The sequence below is a fragment of the Lethenteron reissneri genome, unplaced genomic scaffold (assembly GCF_015708825.2).
Source record: "Lethenteron reissneri isolate LAM-NWPU_2019-01 unplaced genomic scaffold, ASM1570882v1 scaffold_1856, whole genome shotgun sequence".
Lineage (NCBI taxonomy): Eukaryota > Metazoa > Chordata > Hyperoartia > Petromyzontiformes > Petromyzontidae > Lethenteron > Lethenteron reissneri.
Window position 1 is genome coordinate 4,550 of NW_026891615.1, and position 24,070 is coordinate 28,619.

At 50.9% G+C, this 24,070-nt stretch overlaps 1 protein-coding gene across 1 annotated transcript; it reads left to right on the forward strand.

Moving 5' to 3' along the window:
* The first annotated feature begins 292 nt into the window (after positions 1-292).
* On the forward strand, positions 293-24,048 carry LOC133339397 (keratin, type I cytoskeletal 9-like). Its single transcript, XM_061547542.1, has 4 exons — positions 293-468; positions 19,388-22,754; positions 23,448-23,509; positions 24,018-24,048. The coding sequence occupies exons 2-4, from the start codon at positions 21,378-21,380 to the stop codon at positions 24,046-24,048; spliced, it is 1,470 nt and encodes a 489-aa protein (XP_061403526.1). The 5' UTR covers positions 293-468; positions 19,388-21,377.
* The last annotated feature ends 22 nt before the right edge of the window (positions 24,049-24,070 follow it).

The following is a 24,070-nucleotide window of genomic DNA, read 5'->3' on the forward strand; positions in this document are numbered from 1 at the left end:
AAACAAAATAATATATTTGACTTTAATATAAATAAACGTCAATGTCCTTTTACTTTTTTTGGGGCTTTCCCCTTCTTTTTTATTTCACGAAAACTAAAAATCAGGCGATTTATACATTCAAATACATTCATTCATTCATTTATTCATTCGCCGAAACTACATTTTAATAATTCATTCATTTCACCCCTACCCAAGATGGCCGCGCGTCGGCCCACCCCCCCCTTCCCGCCCTTTCCCGCCTGAAACGTCACTCCCAGCACCCCCCGCGCGCCGCCACTTCCGACTTCCTTTCTTCCATACGACGAGGAAGCCAGCCTCGTGAAAAGTCGCTGGAACGTCGCTGGAACGTCGCTTTCCAACGTTGCTCCGACGTTCGACGGCGACAACCTTCTCCACAACTTGGCGAGGGAGAGAGAGAGCGAGAGAGACAAAGGCGGCCGGGGTGGAGGGCTGGTTTTACTGAACACGGTGAGTCCGACTCAACGTTTCTGAAATTTTTTTTTTAAAAAACTACAATTACGATTTGTAATTATTATTATCGTTATTATCATTTGCATTTGTTCGTCCAGTCGAGTGTATCTCTCTTGTTTCTCTCTCTCTGTCTATAAATGATACTTTTCGCGGTAACCCGGGCTACCGAATAACTATAAAATGGCTGAGGCAATTAAATGTGTTATTTCTGAGGCAATTATATGTTTTATTTTAGGCAATTAAATGTGTTATTTCTGAGGCAATGAAACATTTTGTTTCTGAGGCACTTACATATGTTATTTCTGAGGCAAATGTTGTATTTCTAAGGCAATTAAATATGTAATTTCTGAGGCAATTAAATATGTAATTTCTGAGGCAATTCCATGTTATTTCTGAGGCAATTAAATGTTATTTCTGAGGCAATTAAATATGTTATTTCTGAGGCAATTTAATGTTATTTCTGAGGCAATTAAATATGTTATTTCTGAGGCAATGAAACATTTTGTTTCTGAGGCAATTAAATATGTTATTTCTGAGGCAATTCAATATGTTATTTCTGAGGCAATTAAACATGTTATTTCTGAGGCAATTAAACATGTTATTTCTGAGGCAATTAAACATGTTATTTGTGAGGCAAATGTTTTATTTCTGAGGCAATTAAATGTTATTTCTGAGGCAATTCCATGTTATTTCTGAGGCAATTAAATATGTTATTTCTGAGGCAATGAAACATTTTGTTTCTGAGGCAATTAAATATGTTATTTCTGAGGCAATTCAATGTTATTTCTGAGGCAATTAAATATGTTATTTCTGAGGCAATGAAACATTTTGTTTCTGAGGCACTTACATATGTTATTTCTGAGGCAATTAAATATGTAATTTCTGAGGCAATTACATATTTTATTTCTGAGGCAATTAAACATGTTATTTCTGAGGCAATTAAATATGTAATTTCTGAGGCAATTAAACATTTTGTTTCTGAGGCAATTAAATATGTTATTTCTGAGGCAATTAAACATTTTGTTTCTGAGGCAATTAAACATGTTATTTCTGAGGCAATTAAACATGTTATTTCTGAGGCAATTAAACATTTTGTTTCTGAGGTAAATATTTTATTTCTGAGGCAATTAAATGCTATTTCTGAGGCAATTCCATGTTATTTCTGAGGCAATTAAATATGTTATTTCTGAGGCAATTAAACATGTTATTTCTGAGGCAATTAAACATTTTGTTTCTGAGGTAAATATTTTATTTCTGAGGCAATTAAATGTTATTTCTGAGGCAATGAAACATTTTGTTTCTGAGGCAATTAAATATGTTATTTCTGAGGCAATTAAATATGTTATTTCTGAGGCAATTAAATATGTTATTTCTGAGGCAATTAAACATGTTGTTTCTGAGGCAATTAAATATGTTATTTCTGAGGCAATTAAATATGTTATTTCTGAGGCAATTAAACATTTTGTTTCTGAGGCAATTAAATATGTTATTTCTGAGGCAATTAAACATGTTATTTCTGAGGCAATTAAACATTTTGTTTCTGAGGCAATTAAACATGTTATTTCTGAGGCAATTAAACATGTTGTTTCTGAGGCAATTAAACATGTAATTTCTGAGGCAATTAAACATGTTATTTCTGAGGTAATTAAACATTTTGTTTCTGAGGCAATGAAACATTTTGTTTCTGAGGCAATTAAATATGTTATTTCTGAGGCAATTAAATATGTTATTTCTGAGGCAATTACATATGTTATTTCTGAGGCAATTACATATGTTATTTCTGAGGCAATTCAATGTTATTTCTGAGGCAATTAAATATTTTGTTTCTGAGGCACTTACATATGTTATTTCTGAGGCAAATGTTGTATTTCTGAGGCAATTAAATATGTAATTTCTGAGGCAATTACATGTTATTTCTGAGGCAATTAAATATGTTATTTCTGAGGCAATTAAACATGTTATTTCTGAGGCAATTACATATGTTATTTCTGAGGCAATTAAATATGTTATTTCTGAGGCAATTAAATATGTAATTTCTGAGGCAATTACATATGTTATTTCTGAGGCAATTAAATATGTTATTTCTGAGGCAATTAAACATGTTATTTCTGAGGCAATTAAATATGTTATTTCTGAGGCAATTAAACATGTTATTTCTGAGGCAATTAAACATTTTATTTCTGAGGCAATTAAATATGTTATTTCTGAGGCAATTAAATATGTTATTTCTGAGGCAATTAAACATGTTATTTCTGAGGCAATTACATATTTTATTTCTGAGGCAATTAAATATGTTATTTCTGAGGCAATTAAATGTTATTTCTGAGGCAATTAAATATGTTATTTCTGAGGCAATTAAATGTTATTTCTGAGGCAAATGTTTTTTTTCTAAGGAAATTAAACATGTTATTTTTGATTAAATGAGGCAATTCAATGTTTTTTCTGAGGCAATTAAATATTCTATATCTGAGGCAATTACATATTTTATTTCTGGGAGACTTTATACATTTTTCCCCCCAGGGGTGTACTTTTAGGGGTCATCCATTTCGTATTTACACAAAAACATCCGTCAAAACTTGACCCCCTACCCCCCTCTTCCCCGTACGCACGCGTACCTACGTTACCCCGGGGGGGGTCTAGGTTACCCCGGGGGGGGGAGGGGTCTATGTTACCCCGGGGGGAGGGGTCTACGTTACCCCGGGGGGGGGGAGGGGTCTATGTTACCCCGGGGGGAGGGGTCTAGGTTACCCCGGGGGGGGGGGTCTATGTTACCCTGGGGGGAGGGTCTAGGTTACCCCGGGGGGAGGGGTCTACGTTACCCCGGGGGGAGGGGTCTACGTTACCCCAGGGGGGAGGGGTCTACGTTACCCCGGGGGGAGGGGTCTACGTTACCCCGGGGGGAGGGGTCTATGTTACCCCGGGGGGAGGGGTCTACGTTACCCCAGGGGGGAGGGGTCTAGGTTACCCCGGGGGGAGGGGTCTACGTTACCCCGGGGGGAGGGGTCTATGTTACCCCGGGGGGAGGGGTCTACGTTACCCCGGGGGGGAGGGGTCTAGGTTAACCCGGGGGAGGGGTCTACGTTACCCCGGGGGGAGGGGTCTACGTTACCCCAGGGGGGAGGGGTCTAGGTTAACCCGGGGGAGGGGTCTACGTTACCCCGGGGGGAGGGGTCTACGTTACCCCAGGGGGGAGGGGTCTACGTTACCCCGGGGGGAGGGGTCTAGGTTACCCCGGGGGGAGGGGTCTACGTTACCCCGGGGGGGGGGGGGGGGTCTACGTTACTCCGGGGTACCGCCATATGCACAAACACACACAAACACACACATACAGACACACATACAGACACACACACAGACACACACGCACACACACAGACACATACAGACACAGACACACACACACACAAACACACACGCACACACACAGACACACAGACACATACAGACACAGACACATACAGACACACACACAGACACAGACACACACACACAAACACACAGACACACACAAACACACACAGGCACACACACACACGTGCGCACACACAGACAAACACACAGACACACACACACAAGCACACACAGACAAACACACACACAAGCACACACATACAGACACACACACATACAGACACACACACACAGACACACACACAGACACACACACAGACACACACACAGACACAAACACACAAACAAACACAGACACACACAGATACACACACACAGACACACACACAAGCACACACAGACAAACACACACACACACAAGCACACACATACAGACACACACACAGACACAAAGATAAAGACACAAAGATCCCCCGTATAGCCTTAACAGACTGTAGGGGCAAGTGCTGTTAGCGAGCACCTATGAAGGCCGGAACGGTACACGAGGGGGTGGGTGGCCAGCACCACGCCCGACCGCCTTTGTCTCCCTAGTGGCGATGTTTACACACCGTACCAGGTACTCATTTAAGGCTGAGTCGACCTAGGGGAGGCCCAGGACCGGTTCAGATAATCGTCACTGGTGTTAGCCGTGAGCGGGAATCGAACCCGGGTCGCCAGGTTCATAGCGCAGCGCGCTAACCGCTACACCACCGCTCCCCACACACACACAGACACACACACAGACACACACACAAACATACACAGACACACACACAGACACACACACAGACACACACACCGACACACACACAGACACAAACATACACACAAACAAACACAGACACACACACAGATACACACACAGACACACACACACAAACACACACAGACACAGACACACACAGACACAGACACACAGACACACACACAGACACACACACAGACACAAACACACACACAAACAAACACAGACACACACACAGATACACACACACACAGACACACAGACACAGACACACAGACACAGACACACAGACACATACAGACAGACACATACAGACACACACACAGACACAGACACACAGACACATACAGACACACACAGACACAGACACACACACACAGACACACACACAAACACAACAGTGCGCTAACCGCTACACTACCGCTCCCCACACACACACAGACACACACACACAAACACACACACACAGACACACACAGACACAGACACACACACAGACACACACACAGACACAAACACACACAAACAAACACAGACACACACACAGATACACACACACACAGACACACACACAAACACACACACAGACACACACACAGACACACTCACAGACACACACACAGACACACACACAAACACATACACAGACACACACACACAGACACACACACAGACACACACACAAACACACACACACAGACACACACACAGACACACACACAGACACACACACAAACACACACACAGACACACACACAGACACACACATACAAACACACACACAAGCAACCGTCACCTGACGACGGTTGCTTTTTTTGCGATCGAAACGTCGTGATCTGTTATTTTTTCTACCTCCGTGACTTTACCGAAAGACCCAAAGTCGAAGGTTAATCATCATCTAAAATGTCCGTGGCTGCTGTCATTTTCTTTTCCTCTCGGGAAATCTTTTCATTTACGTGGTGATGGTGATGATCGTGGTGGTGGGGTTATGATGATGGTGGTGGTGGTGATGATGGTGATAATAATTGTGGTGATGGTGATGATGGTGGTGGTGGGGTGGTGATGATGGTGTTGGGGTTGTGATGATGATGGTGGTGGTGATGGTGATGATGATGGTGGGGTTATGATGATGGTTGCTGGTGATGGTGGTGGTGGGGTTGTGATAGCGATTGTGGTGGTGATGATGGTGTTGTGATGGTGGTGGTGATGATGGTGTTGTGATGGTGGTGGTGATGGTGGTGTTGTGATGGTGGTGGTGATGATGATTGTGATGGTGGTGGTGGGGTGGTGATGATGGTGTTGGGGTTGTGATGATGATGGTGGTGGTGATGGTGATGATGATGGTGGGGTTATGATGATGGTTGCTGGTGATGGTGGTGGTGGGGTTGTGATAGCGATTGTGGTGGTGATGATGGTGTTGTGATGGTGGTGGTGATGATGGTGTTGTGATGGTGGTGGTGATGGTGGTGTTGTGATGGTGGTGGTGATGATGATTGTGATGGTGGTGGTGGGGTGGTGATGATGGTGTTGGGGTTGTGATGATGATGGTGGTGGTGATGGTGATGATGATGGTGGGGTTATGATGATGGTTGCTGGTGATGGTGGTGGTGGGGTTGTGATAGCGATTGTGGTGGTGATGATGGTGTTGTGATGGTGGTGGTGATGATGGTGTTGTGATGGTGGTGGTGATGGTGGTGTTGTGATGGTGGTGGTGATGATGATTGTGATGGTGGTGGTGGGGTGGTGATGATGGTGTTGGGGTTGTGATGATGATGGTGGTGGTGATGGTGATGATGATGGTGGGGTTATGATGATGGTTGCTGGTGATGGTGGTGGTGGGGTTGTGATAGCGATTGTGGTGGTGATGATGGTGTTGTGATGGTGGTGGTGATGATGGTGTTGTGATGGTGGTGGTGATGGTGGTGTTGTGATGGTGGTGGTGATGATGATTGTGATGGTGGTGGTGGGGTGGTGATGATGGTGTTGGGGTTGTGATGATGATGGTGGTGGTGATGGTGATGATGATGGTGGGGTTATGATGATGGTTGCTGGTGATGGTGGTGGTGGGGTTGTGATAGCGATTGTGGTGGTGATGATGGTGTTGTGATGGTGGTGGTGATGATGGTGTTGTGATGGTGGTGGTGATGGTGGTGTTGTGATGGTGGTGGTGATGATGATTGTGATGGTGGTGGTGGGGTGGTGATGATGGTGTTGGGGTTGTGATGATGATGGTGGTGGTGATGGTGATGATGATGGTGGGGTTATGATGATGGTTGCTGGTGATGGTGGTGGTGGGGTTGTGATAGCGATTGTGGTGGTGATGATGGTGTTGTGATGGTGGTGGTGATGATGGTGTTGTGATGGTGGTGGTGATGGTGGTGTTGTGATGGTGGTGGTGATGATGATTGTGATGGTGGGGTTGTGATGATGATTGTGGGGGTGGTGGGGTGGTGGTGGTGATGGTGGGGGTGATGGTGGTGGTGATGATGATGATGGTGGTGGGGTTTTGATGATGGTTGCTGGTGATGGTGGGGTTGTAATGATGATGGCATGATGATGATGTTGGTGGTTGTGATGATGATGGTGGTTGTGATGATGATGGTGGTTGTGATGATGATGGTGGTTGTGATGATGATGGTGGTTGCTGGTGCGCTTTGAATAATTTTACCGATCACACAACATCCTGGCAATCGCTCGATTCCCACACAGCAGTAACAGATGGAGATTTTTCTTTGGTCCTTTCGGTAAAGTCACGTAGAAAGAAAATAAACTAAATAATAGGAGTGAGTGCAGGAGTGAGTGAGTGAGCGAGTGAGTGAGTGCAGGAGTGAGTGAGTGTCGGAGTGAGTGAGTGAGCGAGTGAGTGAGTGAGTGTAGGAGTGAGTGAGTGTAGGAGTGAGTGAGTGTAGGAGTGAGTGAGTGTAGGAGTGAGTGAGTGTAGGAGTGAGTGAGTGTAGGAGTGAGTGAGTGTAGGAGTGAGTGAGTGTAGGAGTGAGTGAGTGTAGGAGTGAGTGAGTGTAGGAGTGAGTGTAGGAGTGAGTGAGTGTAGGAGTGAGTGAGTGTAGGAGTGAGTGAGTGTAGGAGTGAGTGAGTGTAGGAGTGAGTGAGTGTAGGAGTGAGTGAGTGTAGGAGTGAGTGAGTGTAGGAGTGAGTGAGTGTAGGAGTGAGTGAGTGTAGGAGTGAGTGAGTGTAGGAGTGAGTGAGTGTAGGAGTGAGTGAGTGTAGGAGTGAGTGAGTGTAGGAGTGAGTGAGTGTAGGAGTGAGTGAGTGTAGGAGTGAGTGAGTGTAGGAGTGAGTGAGTGTAGGAGCGAGTGAGTGTAGGAGCGAGTGAGCGAGTGAGTGAGTGAGTGTAGGAGCGAGTGAGTGTAGGAGCGAGTGAGTGTAGGAGCGAGTGAGTGTAGGAGCGAGTGAGTGTAGGAGCGAGTGAGTGTAGGAGCGAGTGAGTGTAGGAGCGAGTGAGTGTAGGAGCGAGTGAGTGTAGGAGTGAGTGAGTGTAGGAGTGAGTGTGTGAGTGAGTGTAGGAGTGAGTGAGTGTAGGAGTGAGTGAGTGTAGGAGTGAGTGAGTGTCGGAGTGAGTGAGTGTAGGAGCGAGTGAGTGTAGGAGCGAGTGAGTGTAGGAGCGAGTGAGTGTAGGAGCGAGTGAGTGTAGGAGTGAGTGAGTGTAGGAGTGAGTGAGTGTAGGAGTGAGTGAGTGTAGGAGTGAGTGAGTGTCGGAGTGAGCGAGTGAGCGAGTGAGCGAGTGAGTGTAGGAGTGAGTGAGTGTAGGAGTGAGTGAGTGTAGGAGTGAGTGAGTGTGTGAGTGAGTGAGCGAGTGAGTGAGTGTCGGAGTGAGTGAGCGAGTGAGTGAGTGAGTGTAGGAGCGAGTGAGCGAGTGAGTGAGTGAGTGTAGGAGCGAGTGAGCGAGTGAGTGAGCGAGCGAGTCCCAAACGCCTCTCACTTTTGCTACTGGCAAAGGAGGTTCCAATGGTGTAAATGCTTCACCCCGAGCTCTCATACTCTGATGGTGCATTGTCTTTGAGTTGTGCGCCTTTTGGCGTCATCTGGTCCAACCCATGTGAGACTAGGCTCTAGTCTAAGGAAAGCTGTCTCGGGTGAGGACCAATCAACTTCAAGGACAGTGCACATTATCAGAGTTATGTCTTTTGTTTGTATTATGACTGCAGGTATTGCGGTCTATGCAAACATGACTCCTTGTAAAAAGGTGTCAGTTTTGTTGCCAGATAGAAGGGTAAAAAACAATGATCACCCTGTGTTTATTTACGTGATCCAACTTCAAACAACAAAAATAAAACCCCCACCTCGATTATGGACACAGACTTTCAGTGTCTGCAGTGTCGAGGACGTGTATCTGTCAACCCGTGTACGGCTAAACCTGTATTCCCTGTCCAGGGAAATTAAGGTCATACGCCGATGAGGAAGTCGTCCGCGTTTGTTATTGCAAGCGGACAAATGTGGTCCGTGCGGAACGCTTACAGATACACAAAGATCCTCCGTGTAGCCTCTAACAGACTGTAGGGGCAAGTGCTGTTCGTAGCGAGTAGCAGCAGCAGCGTCTATGAAGGCTACCGGCGCTGTGGCTACACACACAGAGGGGGTGGGTGGCCAGCACCACCACGCCCGGCTTCCTTTGTCTCCCCCAGTGTCACACCCAGACACTCACACCTACTCACCTACTCACCCCTACTCACCTACTCACCCACTCACTCACTCAAACACTCACCCAGTGACTCACACTCACTCAGCCTCTCACTCAGCCACTCGCTCACTCACACGCTCACCCACCCACTCACAAATGCAAAGATCCCCCATGTAGCCTCTAACAGGCTGTAGAGGCAAGTGCTGTTCGTAGCGAGTAGCAGCAGCAGCGTCTATGAAGGCTACCGGCGCTGTGGCTACACACACAGAGGGGGTGGGTGGCCAGCACCACCACGCCCGGCCGCCTTTGTTTCCCCAGTGTCACACACAGACACACTCACACCTACTCACCCACTCACTCAAACACTCACTCAGCAACTCACTCACACTCGCTCAGCTACTCATTCAGCCACGCGCTCACTCACACGCTCACCTCAGCTACTCACCCACCCACTCAAAAATGCAAAGATCCCCCGTGTAGCCTCTAACAGGCTGTAGGGGCAAGTGCTGTTCGTAGCGAGTAGCAGCAGCAGCGTCTATGAAGGCTACCGGCGCTGTGGCGTGCAGCGAATTCAATGCGAGCAACAAGGCAAACATCGTCTTTTGTGTGTCCATTAGTGTTGTGTTTCTGCCTTGTGATGATGGGACTTGGTAGGATGAATGGGGGTGACCAGTACGGGGCCTGCATTGGTCTGTCATAAGGTAGGGCGCTGATAAGGGTGTTGACAGGCATGTAGTAGTGTAGCATATAGTGTAGTGTATGGTAGTGTAGTGTATGGTAGTGTAGTGTATGGTAGTGTAGTGTATAGTAGTGTAGTGTATAGTAGTGTAGTGTATAGTGTAGTGTATTGTAGTGTATAGTAGTATATAGTGTAGTGTATAGCGTAGTGTATAGTGCAGTGTATAGTAGTGTAGTGTATAGTGTAGTGTATAGTGTATAGTCTAGTGCTGGGGTCTGCAACCTTTAAGACATAAAGAGCCACTTGGACCCGTTTCCGAAGGAAAAAATAAACTGGGAGCCGCAAAACCATTGCGACATTTAAAACAAATATAACACTGCATATACTATGAGATCTCTTTTACCAGTGGCAAAATATAATAGTAGGTTTTTACCCTTTTAACTGGTACAAAACTGACACCTTTATTCAAGGCATCATGTATTAATGAATGCTTCCGAAATATTAATGAATGCTTCTTTTATATACTCTCCATCTGTGAAGGGCTTCCCGTGCTTGACTATTTCCTGAGCGGCCACAAAACTAGCATATGTTGTGGAATTTTCAGTCTTCACCCACTTCTTGAAATTATTTTTGCTCATATTAACCTTCCTCATAAGTTCTGCAATGGCTTTTCGTCTCTCATCTCCATCTGGATATTTTTCAGCAAAGGCTGTGTGTTTATTCTGGAAATGTCTTGCAATATTCGACTTTTTGTTGTTTGCAAATTTCTCACCACATATTAAGCATACTGCTAAACCAGTCTCGTCAGTAGAGAATGCGAATGATTCTGTCCATGAGGAGCGGAGCTGATGGAGGCAGCCATGTTTTGCGTTACCTAGCAACGGCAACGTTATTGCCTGTCACCGGGCGGGCAGTGTGGAGCGGAGCGGCGACGCCAGAGCAGGTGTCACAGTGCGCCTCCTCCCCTCGCTAGCATCCGCCCCGGAGCCGCGGTCAAGGTTCAAAAGAGCCGCATGCGGCTCCGGAGCCGCAGGTTGCCGATCCCTGGTCTAGTGTATAGTGTTGTGTATAGTAGTGTAGTGTATAGTGTAGTGTAGTGTATAGTAGTGTAGTGTATAGTGTAGTGTATAGTAGTGTAGTGTATAGTGTTGTGTATGGTAGTGTAGTGTATAGTGTTGTGTATGGTAGTGTAGTGTATAGTGTAGTGTAGTGTATAGTAGTGTAGTGTATAGTAGTGTAGTGTATAGTAGTGTAGTGTATAGTAGTGTTGTGTATGGTAGTGTAGTGTATAGTGTAGTGTATAGTAGTGTAGTGTATAGTAGTGTAGTGTATAGTGTTGTGTATGGTAGTGTAGTGTATAGTGTTGTGTATAGTAGTGTAGTGTATAGTAGTGTAGTGTATAGTGTTGTGTATGGTAGTGTAGTGTATAGTGTTGTGTATGGTAGTGTAGTGTATAGTAGTGTAGTGTATAGTAGTGTAGTGTATGGTAGTGTTGTGTATGGTAGTGTAGTGTATAGTAGTGTAGTGTATAGTGTAGTGTATAGTAGTGTAGTGTATAGTAGTGTAGTGTATAGTAGTGTAGTGTATAGTGTAGTGTATAGTAGTGTAGTGTATAGTAGTGTAGTGTATAGTGTAGTGTATAGTAGTGTAGTGTATAGTGTTGTGTATGGTAGTGTAATGTATGGTAGTGTAGTGTATAGTGTTGTGTATGGTAGTGTAGTGTATAGTGTTGTGTATGGTAGTGTAGTGTATAGTAGTGTAGTGTATAGTAGTGTAGTGTATGGTAGTGTTGTGTATGGTAGTGTAGTGTATAGTAGTGTAGTGTATAGTGTAGTGTATAGTAGTGTAGTGTATAGTAGGTAGTGTATAGTAGTGTAGTGTATAGTGTAGTGTATAGTAGTGTAGTGTATAGTAGTGTAGTGTATAGTGTAGTGTATAGTAGTGTAGTGTATAGTAGTGTAGTGTATAGTAGTGTAGTGTATAGTGTTGTGTATAGTAGTGTAGTGTATAGTAGTGTAGTGTATAGTAGTGTAGTGTATAGTGTAGTGTAGTGTATAGTAGTGTAGTGTATAGTAGTGTAGTGTATAGTAGTGTAGTGTATAGTGTTGTGTATGGTAGTGTTGTGTAGTGTAGTGTATAGTAGTGTAGTGTATAGTAGTGTAGTGTATAGTAGTGTAGTGTATAGTAGTGTAGTGTATAGTAGTGTAGTGTATAGTAGTGTAGTGTATAGTGTAGTGTATAGTGTAGTGTATAGTAGTTAGTGTATAGTAGTGTAGTGTATAGTATAGTGTATAGTAGTGTAGTGTATAGTAGTGTAGTGTATAGTAGTGTAGTGTATAGTAGTGTAGTGTATAGTAGTGTAGTGTATAGTAGTGTAGTGTATAGTAGTGTAGTGTATAGTAGTGTAGTGTATAGTAGTGTAGTGTATAGTAGTGTAGTGTATAGTAGTGTAGTGTATAGTAGTGTAGTGTATAGTAGTGTAGTGTATAGTAGTGTAGTGTATAGTAGTGTAGTGTATAGTAGTGTAGTGTATAGTAGTGTAGTGTATAGTAGTGTAGTGTATAGTAGTGTAGTGTATAGTAGTGTAGTGTATAGTAGTGTAGTGTATAGTAGTGTAGTGTATAGTAGTGTAGTGTATAGTAGTGTAGTGTATAGTAGTGTAGTGTATAGTAGTGTAGTGTATAGTAGTGTAGTGTATAGTAGTGTAGTGTATAGTAGTGTAGTGTATAGTAGTGTAGTGTATAGTAGTGTAGTGTATAGTAGTGTAGTGTATAGTAGTGTAGTGTATAGTAGTGTAGTGTATAGTAGTGTAGTGTATAGTAGTGTAGTGTATAGTAGTGTAGTGTATAGTAGTGTAGTGTATAGTAGTGTAGTGTATAGTAGTGTAGTGTATAGTAGTGTAGTGTATAGTAGTGTAGTGTATAGTAGTGTAGTGTATAGTAGTGTAGTGTATAGTAGTGTAGTGTATAGTAGTGTAGTGTATAGTAGTGTAGTGTATAGTAGTGTAGTGTATAGTAGTGTAGTGTATAGTGTGTAGTGTATAGTAGTGTAGTGTATAGTAGTGTAGTGTATGTAGTGTAGTGTATAGTAGTGTAGTGTATAGTAGTGTAGTGTATAGTAGTGTAGTGTATAGTAGTGTAGTGTATAGTAGTGTAGTGTATAGTGTAGTGTATAGTAGTGTAGTGTATAGTAGTGTAGTGTATAGTAGTGTAGTGTATAGTAGTGTAGTGTATAGTAGTGTAGTGTTATAGTAGTGTAGTGTATAGTAGTGTAGTGTATAGTGTAGTGTATAGTGTAGTGTATTGTAGTGTATAGTAGTATATAGTGTAATGTATAGTGCAGTGTAGTGTATAGTGTAGTGTATAGTGTAGTGTATAGTGTAGTGTATAGTAGTGTGTAGTGTATAGTAGTGTATAGTATAGTAGTGTATAGTGTAGTGTGTAGTGTAGTATATAATGTAGTGTATAGTAGTGTTTAGTATAGTAGTGTATAGTGTAGTGTGTAGTGTAGTATATAATGTAGTGTATAGTAGTGTAGTGCATAGTAGTATATAGTGTAGTGTATAGTAGTTGTATAGTGTAGTGTATAGTAGTGTATAGTGTAGTGTATAGTGTAGTGTATAGCGTAGTGTATAGCGTAGTGTATAACGTAGTGTATAGTGTAGTGTATAGTGTAGTGTATAGTGTAGTGTATAGTAGTGTATAGTGTAGTGTATAGTGTAGTGTACAGCATAGTGTATAGCGTAGTGTAAAATAGTGTACAGAATGAACGTTGAGCTTCATAAGGGGCACGGGGGGGTGACTAATAAGATCTGAAATGGTCTGTCATCAGGTAGGGCACCGATTAAGGAGTTGACAGCTACGAGGATGTTGAGTGCCGATCCGAAGCTAAGTGAGCGAAGGCGACTGTCCAAACGTGTGTCACTACACTATACACTACACTATACACTACACTATACACTATACACTACACTATACACTACACTACCCTACACTACGCTATACACTACTATACACTACTATACACTACACTACTATACACTACACTATACACTACGCTATACACTATACACTACACTATTATACACTACCATACACTACACTATATGCTACACTACTACATGCCTGTCAACACCCTTATCAGCGCCCTACCTTATGACAGACCAATGCAGGCCCCGTATGGGTCACCCCCATTCATCCTACCAAGTCCCATCATCACAAGGTAGAAACACAACACCAATGGACACACAATAGACGAAAGCAAAACCAAAGAGCCAAACGAGACAAGAGGATAGGAGGCGCTGGCTGAGTGCGCGTTGTTTCGTGTTGGTGGGGTCCACGTTAAGACGGGACGACACACGGGGGACGACAGGCCGTGCCTCGCGCGAGGGGCCAAACGTGCCATCCCCTCCCACCGTACACTGCGTCTGTCTGTGTGTGTCTGTGTGGGGCCTCAAGGTGCACATAGCCTGGCACAAGCATCGTGGTGATGTCACCGCCACTTAGTGGCGAATGGCGGTTGTTGTGTGGGGGGGGGAGCGGTGGGTGTAGTGGTTAGCACTATGCTGCGCTACGAACCCGGCCGACCCGGGTTTGATTTCCGCTCACGGCCAACATCAGTGACGATGATCTGAACTGGTCCCAGGCCTCCCCTAGGTCGACTCAGCCTCATATGAGTACCTGGTGCGGTGTGTAAACATCGCCACTGGGGAGACAAAGGCGGTCGGGCGTGGTGCTGGCCACCCACCCCCTCGTGTGCCGTGCCGGCCTTCATAGGTGCTCGCTAACAGCACTTGCCCCTACAGTCTGTTAAGGCTACACGGGGGGAGCTTTATCTTTGGGGGGGAGTGGTAACGTAGTCAGTGTTAATTGGCGGTGTAACTGAGGGACTGTGTGTTGTTGTCTGGATTTCTGCCGTCGTTTTGTGCTTCTGCGGCCGTCTGGAACGCTCTTCCCGTCCGATATTAGGAAGCCACGGGAGCTGCGTGCTTTTAGTTCCTCATCGAGATTGACAAACTCATTTTGTTTACAGAACCGGTGGTTGTTGTGGTTCAGTTTGTTGTCCTTCGATGAGCATGGTTCTGGCCACGTGCGGTGCGAAAGAAGTTGAACGTTAATTCTAGATTTGAAGCTTTCGTGACTGCAAGGATTCATATTCTTGGGTTTTTTTCGGTAAAGTCACGTAGGTAAAAAATTAAAATTAATAAAAGTCAAATTATAAATAAAATATAAATCACGACGTTTCGGAGGCAACACAAGCTTCCGTCTTCAGGTGGAACCGTCACAGCACGATAGCTGTAAAGAGAAATTCCAAGAAAACAGTTGAACTCGGAGGTTCCAAGAGTTGTTAAGGTGCGGCTGATGTAAAGGTGTGTGTAAATGGGACTGAGCCTTTTGTTATGTAGAGGTGGTGCGGCTGAAACCGCTGCCAGGAATGAGCCTTTGTTGTGTAGACTCGTTGAACTCGGAGGTTCCAAGAGTTGTTAAGGTGCGGCTGATGTAAAGGTGCATGTAAATGGGACTGAGCCTTTTGTTATGTAGAGGTGGTGCGGCTGAAACCGCTGCCAGGAATGAGCCTTTGTTGTGTAGAATGGTTGAACTCGGAGGTTCCAAGAGTTGGTAAGGTGCGGCTGATGTAAGGTGCGTGCAAATGGGACTGAGCCTTTTGTTATGTAGAGGTGGTGCGGCTGAAACCGCTGCCAGGAATGAGCCTTTGTTGTGTAGACTCGTTGAACTCGGAGGTTCCAAGAGTTGTTAAGGTGCGGCTGATGTAAAGTTGCGTGTAAATGGGATTGAGCCTTTTGTTATGTAGAGGTGGTGCGGCTGAAACCGCTGCTAGGAATGAGCCTTTGTTGTGTAGACTCGTTGAACTCGGAGGTTCCAAGAGTTGTTAAGGTGCGGCTGATGTAAAGTTGCGTGCAAATGGGACTGAGCCTTTTGTTATGTAGAGGTGGTGCGGCTGAAACCGCTGTTAGGAATGAGCCTTTGTTGTGTAGAATGGTTGAACTCGGAGGTTCCAAGAGTTGTTAAGGTGCGGCTGATGTAAAGGTGCGTTCACACCTGCGCCGCCCCAAGCTTGCCTTTTGGTGTCGACAAATCGGCAGGAATCCACGTGTACCTGTGCAAATTAGCGGCGACGTGTTTTTCTTTAATTACCGCAGTGACTTGCAAGACCACCCCCCCTCCCACACCCTCCTTTCTCTGTTCTGCGCTCTCCCGTCGTTCGGTTTGTACTGCTTCTTCTTGTTGTTGAGTTGCTGACTCCGCCCCCCCCCCCTCCCCAGCTTGGTAGTTCATCGTATTAATCCTTTCCTCCTCCTCCTCCTGTCTAAACACGGATTCTGGTTCTGCGTAGTGGTCAGGGCTCCGCCACGCCACGAACCCGACAAGAGACGCCCCCCGAGTTCGATTCCCGCTCGCGGCCACCGCCGTTGCCACGATAATCATCTGAACCCGTTCCTGGGCCTCCCCATTGGTCGACTCGGGCCACAAATGGTCACCGGGTTGCAGTGAAACATCGCCAACTTGGTGCAGACAAAGGCGGCAACCCTCGCACTTGGCGTGCCGCGGTGTCGGCCATCGTGGGCTCTTATCTCGAGCGGCACTTTACCCCCGAACGCCCCGTCTGGTGCTACTTCACGGCAAGTCCCTCGTTTAGCGTTTAAAATGCGGCAGCCGCATTTCGCGAAGTACGCGGCGGCTCTAAAGCTTGGGCGACGATGAGATGGGCGGGCACGCCGCCGCGATCCACGTATCACTCCGCACTCCGGAGCACGCGAGGCTCGTGAAAGTAGTCCGTCGACGGGACCCGCTCAGCGGACCCGCGCTCTTGACACCGCACAGTCCGCGTGACGGTGAAAGCACCGCCCCACGCGTTGAGCGGGGGGGGGCGGGGGGGTGGGTTTGTGTGTGGCGTTCAAAGGGTTGATAGCCCCGCATCGCATTGCTCGCTCACCCCTTCACTCGCTCACTCCTGCACTGACTCGCTCACTCAGTCACTCCTGCACTCACTCCTACACTGACTCGCTCACGTTCTCACTCCTTTACTCACTCATACACTCGCTCCTGCACTCACTCCAGCACTCGCTCGCTCACTCCTCCGCTCACTCGCTCACTCGCTCACTCCTGCACTCACTCACTCCTGCACTCACTCCTACACTGACTCGCTCACTTTCTCACTCCTTTACTCACTCATGCACTCGATCCTGCACTCACTCCAGCACTCGCTCGCTAACTCATCCACTGACTCGCTCACTCGCTCACTCCTGCACTCACTCACTCCTGCACTCGTTCACTCCTCTACTGACTCGCTCACTCCTGCACTCACTCCAGCACTCGCTCGCTCACTCCTCCGCTCACTCGCTCACTCCTGCACTCACTCACTCCTACACTGACTCGCTCACTTTCTCACTCCTTTACTCACTCATGCACTCGATCCTGCACTCACTCCAGCACTCGCTCGCTCACTCCTGCACTAGCTCACTCCTGCACTCACTCCAACACTCGCTCGCTCACTCCTCTGCTGACTCGCTCACTCCTGCACTAGCTCACTCCTGCACTCACTCCAGCACTCGCTCGCTCACTCCGCTCACTCGCTCAATCGCTCACTCCTGCACTCTCTCCAACAATCGCTCGCTCACTCCTCCGCTCACTCGCTCACTCGCTCACTCCTGCACTCACTCACTCCTGCACTCGTTCACTCCTCCGCTGACTCGCTCACTCGCTCACTCCTGCACTCATTCCTGCACTCACTCACTCCTCTACTGACTCGCTCACTCGCTCACTCCTGCACTCACTCACTCCTACACTGACTCGCTCACTTTCTCACTCCTTTACTCACTCATGCACTCGATCCTGCACTCACTCCAGCACTCACTCCAGCACTCGCTCGCTCACTCCACTGACTCGCTCACTCGCTCACTCCTGCACTCACTGCAACACTCGCTTGCTCCTCCGCTGACTCGCTCACTCCTGCACTCACTCCAACACTCGCTCGCTCACTCCGCTGACTCGCTCACTCGCTCACTCCTGCACTCACTCACTCCTGCATTAGCTCACTCCTCTACTGACTCGCTCACTCGCTCACTCCTGCACTCACTCCAGCACTCGCTCGCTCACTCCTCCACTGACTCGCTCACTCGCTCACTCCTGCACTAACTCCAGCACTCGCTCGCTCACTCCTCCACTGACTCGCTCACTCCTGCACTCACTCACTCCTGCACTCGTTCACTCCTCCACTGATTCGCTCACTCGCTCACTCCTGCACTAGCTCCAGCACTCGCTCGCTCACTCCTCCCGCTCACTCGCTCACTCCTGCACTCACTCACTCCTGCACTCACTCCTACACTGACTCGCTCACTTTCTCACTCCTTTACTCACTCATGCACTCGATCCTGCACTCACTCCAGCACTCGCTCGCTCACTCCTCCACTGACTCGCTCACTCGCTCACTCCTGCACTCACTCACTCCTGCACTTACTCCAGCACTCGCTCGCTCACTCCACTGACTCGCTCACTCGCTCACTCCACTGACTCGCTCACTCCTGCACTCGCTCACTCCAGCACTCACTCCAGCACTCGCTCGCTCACTCCGCTGACTCGCTCACTTTCTCACTCCAGCACTCACTCCAACACTCGCTCGCTCATTCCTCCACTGACTCGCTCACTCCTGCACTCGTTCACTCCTCCACTGACTCGCTCACACCTGCACTCACTCCAGCACTCGCTCGCTCACTCCTCCACTGACTCGCTCACTCCTGCACTAGCTCGCTCCTGCAATCGCTCGCTCCACCACGGGCGGGGATGTCTCCGAGACGCTGTCAAGGCTGCGAAGGTGGCTACCGGTGCCGAGTCACCGTCAAGTCGATGCTCGAGTCCGTAAACTCCTGGGCGGAAGTCTTGAGGATCTGGCCAAACCCCCCACATCCCACCACCCACCCACCCACCCCTGTGCAGGCCAGGTGACCTCACCCGCTTGACCCCTGGAGTTTGTTGGGCAGGGAAGTGCGACAGCCAGCCCCCAACAACGTCCCTTCAGCAACAGCAGCAGCAGCCGCTGCTGCCCCCCCCTCTCTTAACTGAGCAGCAACGTCTTCCCCCCCCCCCATCACCGCGACCAACGGGGCCTAAATATGAAGGGGGAGTGGCCTAAAGGGGATGGGGTGTGGCCTAAACAGGAAGGGGCGGGGCTTAAATAGGAAGGGGCGGGTCTTAAACAGGAAGGGGCGTGGTCTAAACAGGAAGGGGCGTGGCCTAAACATGAAGGGGCTGGGCCTAAAGAGGAAGGGGCTGGGCCTAAACAGGAAGGGGAGGGGCCTAAAGAGGAATGGGTGGAGACTAGCGATGGAGGGGCGTGGCCTAAACAGGAAGGGGCGGGGCCTAAACAGGAAGGGGCTGGGGGTCCTCCCTGCTGCGTCTGTGACACGTCAAACCTGCCTCTCTCAAACCTGCCTGTTGTCTGTTTGCAGTGTGGGGGACAGACCGAGTGGGGAGAGAGCGAGCAACAGAGACTCCTCCTTGAGCAAACAAAAAAACCAGCTCCCCCCTCCTACCAACGCCCCCCCCCCCTACCAGCCATCACACCCCCCTCGCCCCCCTTCTTCACTCAAGACCGTTAAACCCTGACCCCTTTTACACATCGGAAGAGGAGGAGGAGGAGACAACAGCGGGCAAAATCGTCGTGGGATTACCCAGAAGAGTTGCGGAGAGCCCAGTGGGCTCTCCCCACCTCCCTCCCCCACTGCCACCGCACCGTACCGCCCATCTGCGGAGGCCCCTGGTGGCGTTGGAGAGGTAGGGGAGGCGGTGGGGGGACATTGCCGGCGACCGTCCTCCGAAGAAGCGACCGTTTCCGGGATCGGCTTCATTGAAGATTTCCCTCCATCTTGGATTTAAACATTTTTTTCCGTCCGATTTTGAATTGGAACGAACACAAAGAAAACTCCCCCAAGCGCCACCCCCCCCCCCCCACACCCATCGACGCCTGGTGCCGTCGTTTGCGGGAAACTCCCTCCTTGGATTTTTTACCGGTTACCCCCCACCACCACCACCACCCCCACCACTACCTCACCTTTGCGGGAGATATCTCCATCGCTCGGAAACCCGGTCACCCCGGGAGCGGGAGGGGGGGAACTTGAGTCCGAGCCCCGACTGGACTCCCCCTCTGATCTTCCTCGACGGCATTCCCCTTTTGGCAGCGGCGGAGGAAGGCGGAAGGGAGGCCGGGCAGGACGACAGAGCGGTAACCGCATCCAATAAAACCAAACCTTGTCCGCCTCGGTTCCCAATCCTCTACGGACAGTCCTATAATACCGCCACCCGACCCTCTCGAACCTCAACGCAGCGAGCGGCTCAACTCCGGTCGGCGCAACTCCATCCCTCGCCGGTTTGCCTCCCCACCCCCCTCCGGTAGCGGCGGTGTTGGTGGGCCAATGCACCGCTACGGGGAGGAGCAGTTCCCCCGGGGCGGCGGTGGGGGGTCATCCCCCACTGCCGGCGGCCCGCTGGACTCTCGTTTCGCGTTGCTGCAGCAACAGCAGCAACAGCAGCAGCAGCAGCAGGCGACATTCCACTACGCGGCCCCGGCGCGGCCGTACAGGGATGCCGTGACGGCCGCCCCGTTGAAGCCGCTAGCCGCCCCCCCTCTCTGCGACGGCCGCCCCCGCGGCCGCGAACACGTCCAACGCCTCCGAGGTGCTCACGGCGTTCGGGCTCTCACCCGACGACCTCACGGAGCTGAGCCGCTACCCGTCCGAGCAGCTGACGCCCGAGAACCTGCCTCGCCTGCTCGGGGAGGTCTACGTGCGCAGGCGGCAGCAGCAGCAGCAGCAGCGCGCCACCGCCGCCGCCACCGCTACTACCGCTGGGCGCTCTGCGCCAGTCGCGCGGAACGAAGGGGGGGCGCCGTCGCTCCGGCCGCTTGCAACGTTCACGGCGGCCGAGGTGCTGCGGCGGACGCAGGCGGGCGATGTCCAGAAGGGGGGACAGTTGGCGTTGCACGTGGTGGATTACGGGCACGGGCGCGGCAGCGCCGCCGCCGCCGCCAGCCCGGGGATACGGGCGACGCCCCCGTTGCGTCATTTGCCACCCCAGCCGTCCGTGCGGCCGCCCCAATGCCCGCAGCCCCATCCGCCGTATTCCGGCGACGGCGGCAACGACGGCTACAGGGAGACGCGCGAGGCCGAGTGGCTTCGGGAGCAGCAGCAGCAGCAGCAGCAGCAGCCGGCGCAGCAGCAGCAGCAGCGGCGGCCGCAGTTGCAGCGGCGGGCGCTGCCGCCGCCGCCGTACCCTGTCCGCCTGGACGGCGGAGACGCGTTGTCGGGCTGGCGAGGGCCTGCGCGGGACGGCTACGTCGGGGCCTACGCGGAGAGGGCCGAGTTCAAGCGTCCGCCGTCGCCGCCGCCGCCGCAGCAATTCCAGCGGCAGCAGCAGCAGCGTTCGAGCAGCGGCAGCAGTGGCATGGCAAGCAAGAGCCAGCAGCAGCACCAGCAGCAGCAGCAGCAGGCGTCGAGCGTGGAGAAGAGGCCGGCCGCGGTCATCGCCTCTCAGTTTTCGCCGTTGATGCCCAAGAGGCCGGATCTGGGCGGCGGGGGCGTCGGCACCAGGAGCGGCCAAAGTGGCGGCAGAAGCAGCGAGAGCGGCGGCAGCAGCAGAAGCGTCGGAAGCGGCAGCGGCGGCAGAAGCGGCGAGAGCGGCGCTGCCAAGAGCGGCGGCAGAATCGGTGAGGGTAGCGGCAGAGGCGGCAGCAGCGGTAAAAGCGGCGAGGGAGGTGGCAGCAGCGGCAGAAGCGGCGGCGGCAGCAAAAGCGGCGAGGGTCGCGGCAGAAGCGGCGAGGGTAGCGGCAAAAGCGTCGAGCATAGCGGCAGAAGCGGCGAGGGTCGCGGCAAAAGCGGCGAGGGCAGCGGCAAAAGCGGCGAGGGCAGCGGCAAAAGCGGCGAGGGCAGCGGCAAAAGCGGCGAGGGTCGCGGCAAAAGCAGCGATCGTAGTGGCAAAAGCGGCGAGGGTCGCGGCAGAAGCGGCGAGCGTAGCGGCAAAAGCGGCGAGGGCAGCGGCAAAAGCGGCGAGGGCAGCGGCAAAAGCGGCGAGGGCAGCGGCAAAAGCGGCGAGGGCAGCGGCAAAAGCGGCGAGGGTCGCGGCAAAAGCGGCGAGGGTCGCGACAAAAGCGGCGATCGTGGCGGTAAAAGCGGCGAGGGCGGCGGCAAAAGCGGCGAGGGTCGCGACAAAAGCAGCGATCGTAGCGGCAAAAGCAGCGAGGGTCGCGGCAAAAGCAGCGAGCGTAGCGGCAAAAGCTGCGAGCGTGGCGGCAAAAGCGGCGAGCGTAGTGGCAAAAGCGGCAGGAGCGGCGAGGGTAGCGGGAGTAGCGGCAAAAGCGGCGGCGGCAAGAACGGCGAGAGCAGCCGAAGCGGCGAGGGCGGCAGCGGCAGCAGAGGCAAAAGCGGCGAGGGAGGCAGCAGCGGCAGAAGCGGCGGTCCTAGCGGCGGCGGCAAGAGCGCCCAGGGCAGTCGAAGCGGCGGCAGCGGCAAGGACGGCGATGGCGGCAGAACCGGCGGCGGCAACAAGAGCAGCAGCGAATCGATCAAGAGAGGAGGTGGCGGCGGCGGCGGCGGCGGCGGCGGCAGCGGCGCTAGAAGCAGCAGCAAGGGCGACACCGTGAGCGGCACGCCGACGCTGCTGCTGCCTGCCCACTTGGCGAGCCGCCTTGCGCAGGAGCCGCCCCACAGCTTCCTGCGGCGCGACAGTGCCCTCAAGAAGGAGCTGGAGAACTTCTACGGACGCTACATTTCCAAAGATCCCCTCCACTGCCACCTGTGCTTCATGCGCTGCAGCGGACTTAAGGTGAGCGGGACGGGTGGCGGGTGGCGGGGGAAGGGTGGGGGGGGGGGCTAGGGGTGGTGGCGGTGGCGGTAGTAGTACAAGGGTCCGTACCGGACCCAAGGTGGAACGCGACGGACGTACGGACGCGCCGCGTGCCTCACCGCACTGCACACGGCGCGTAGGGGCACGGTCACTGGACCGATGGCAAAGACAAAGATGACCCCCCACCGACCTGCCCCCCCCCACCGAACCCCCCCCCAAGGCCGGCAAAGGCGCGAGGGGAGAGGAAAGGGTTGGGGGCGGTGTGGCTGGCAATCGCCGGGCTCTGAGGCCAAGTCAACCCTAGGAAGGGAGGAGGTCAAGGCGGTTTTGTCGCGGGGACGCCGGGAGGGGTACGGTGGTGGTGGTGGTGGTGGGGGGGGGGGAGTCCGGGCCGGTGCCGGTAGATTAACGGCAGCACCGGGGAAGAGCCGGTCACGGTCACCGTGGCAACTGACACCACCCGTCCACCGCTCCCTCGTGGTGCGACCTCTAATCGACTCCCGCGACGACCTGATTTCTTTGCCCTGTTGCTCGCCACTGATGTGAACCGTGCGATGGGCTCACTGGGTGGTGAGTGTGACTCTCCCACCCTCTCTTCTCTCCCTCTCCTCCCTCCCTCTCCTCCCTCCCCTCCCTCCCTCTCCTCCCTCCCTCTCATCTCCTCCCTCACAGGCGTGGGAGAGCCACGTGAATGGACGCAGGCATAAGCTGCGCTGTGAGCTCTTTAAGGAGCGGTGAGCTCACTCGCCCAACCACTCACCCAACCACTAACCCAACCACTCACCACCCAACCACTCGCCAACTCACCCACCCGTTCACCCATCCACCAAACCACTCACCACCCACTCACCCACTCAACCACTCACCACCCACTCACCAACTCACTCAACCATTCACCCACCCAACCACTCACCACCTACTCACCAACTCACCCACTCACTCACCACTCACTCACCCAACCACTCACATACTCACCCATTCACCCACCCACTCACTCGTGCAACCCACCCACCCACTCACCCATCCATTCACACAACCACCCACTCACCCAACTACTCACCCACCCACTCACCCACTTATCCACTCACGCAACTACTCACCCACCCACTCACCCACTCATCCACTCACCCAACTACTCACCCACTCATCCACTCACCCAACTACTCACCCACTCACTCACCCACCCAGTCACTCACCCGTTTCTTTATCAAGACGTTGAAGCTGTTTGTTTTCTTGTTGCAGATTTTTCAAGAATGGAGAATATAAAGGGTAAGTGCTAGAGATGGGGGTCACAG

Bases quoted from the DNA above. Each gene is read 5' to 3' on its own strand.
- LOC133339397 (XM_061547542.1), top strand. From the start codon at position 21,378: ATGGCAAGCAAGAGCCAGCAGCAGCACCAGCAGCAGCAGCAGCAGGCG. The intron at 22,755-23,447 runs GTGAGCGGGACG...CCTCCCTCACAG, and splicing joins TGCGCTGCAGCGGACTTAAG to GCGTGGGAGAGCCACGTGAA. The intron at 23,510-24,017 runs GTGAGCTCACTC...TTCTTGTTGCAG, and splicing joins TGTGAGCTCTTTAAGGAGCG to ATTTTTCAAGAATGGAGAAT.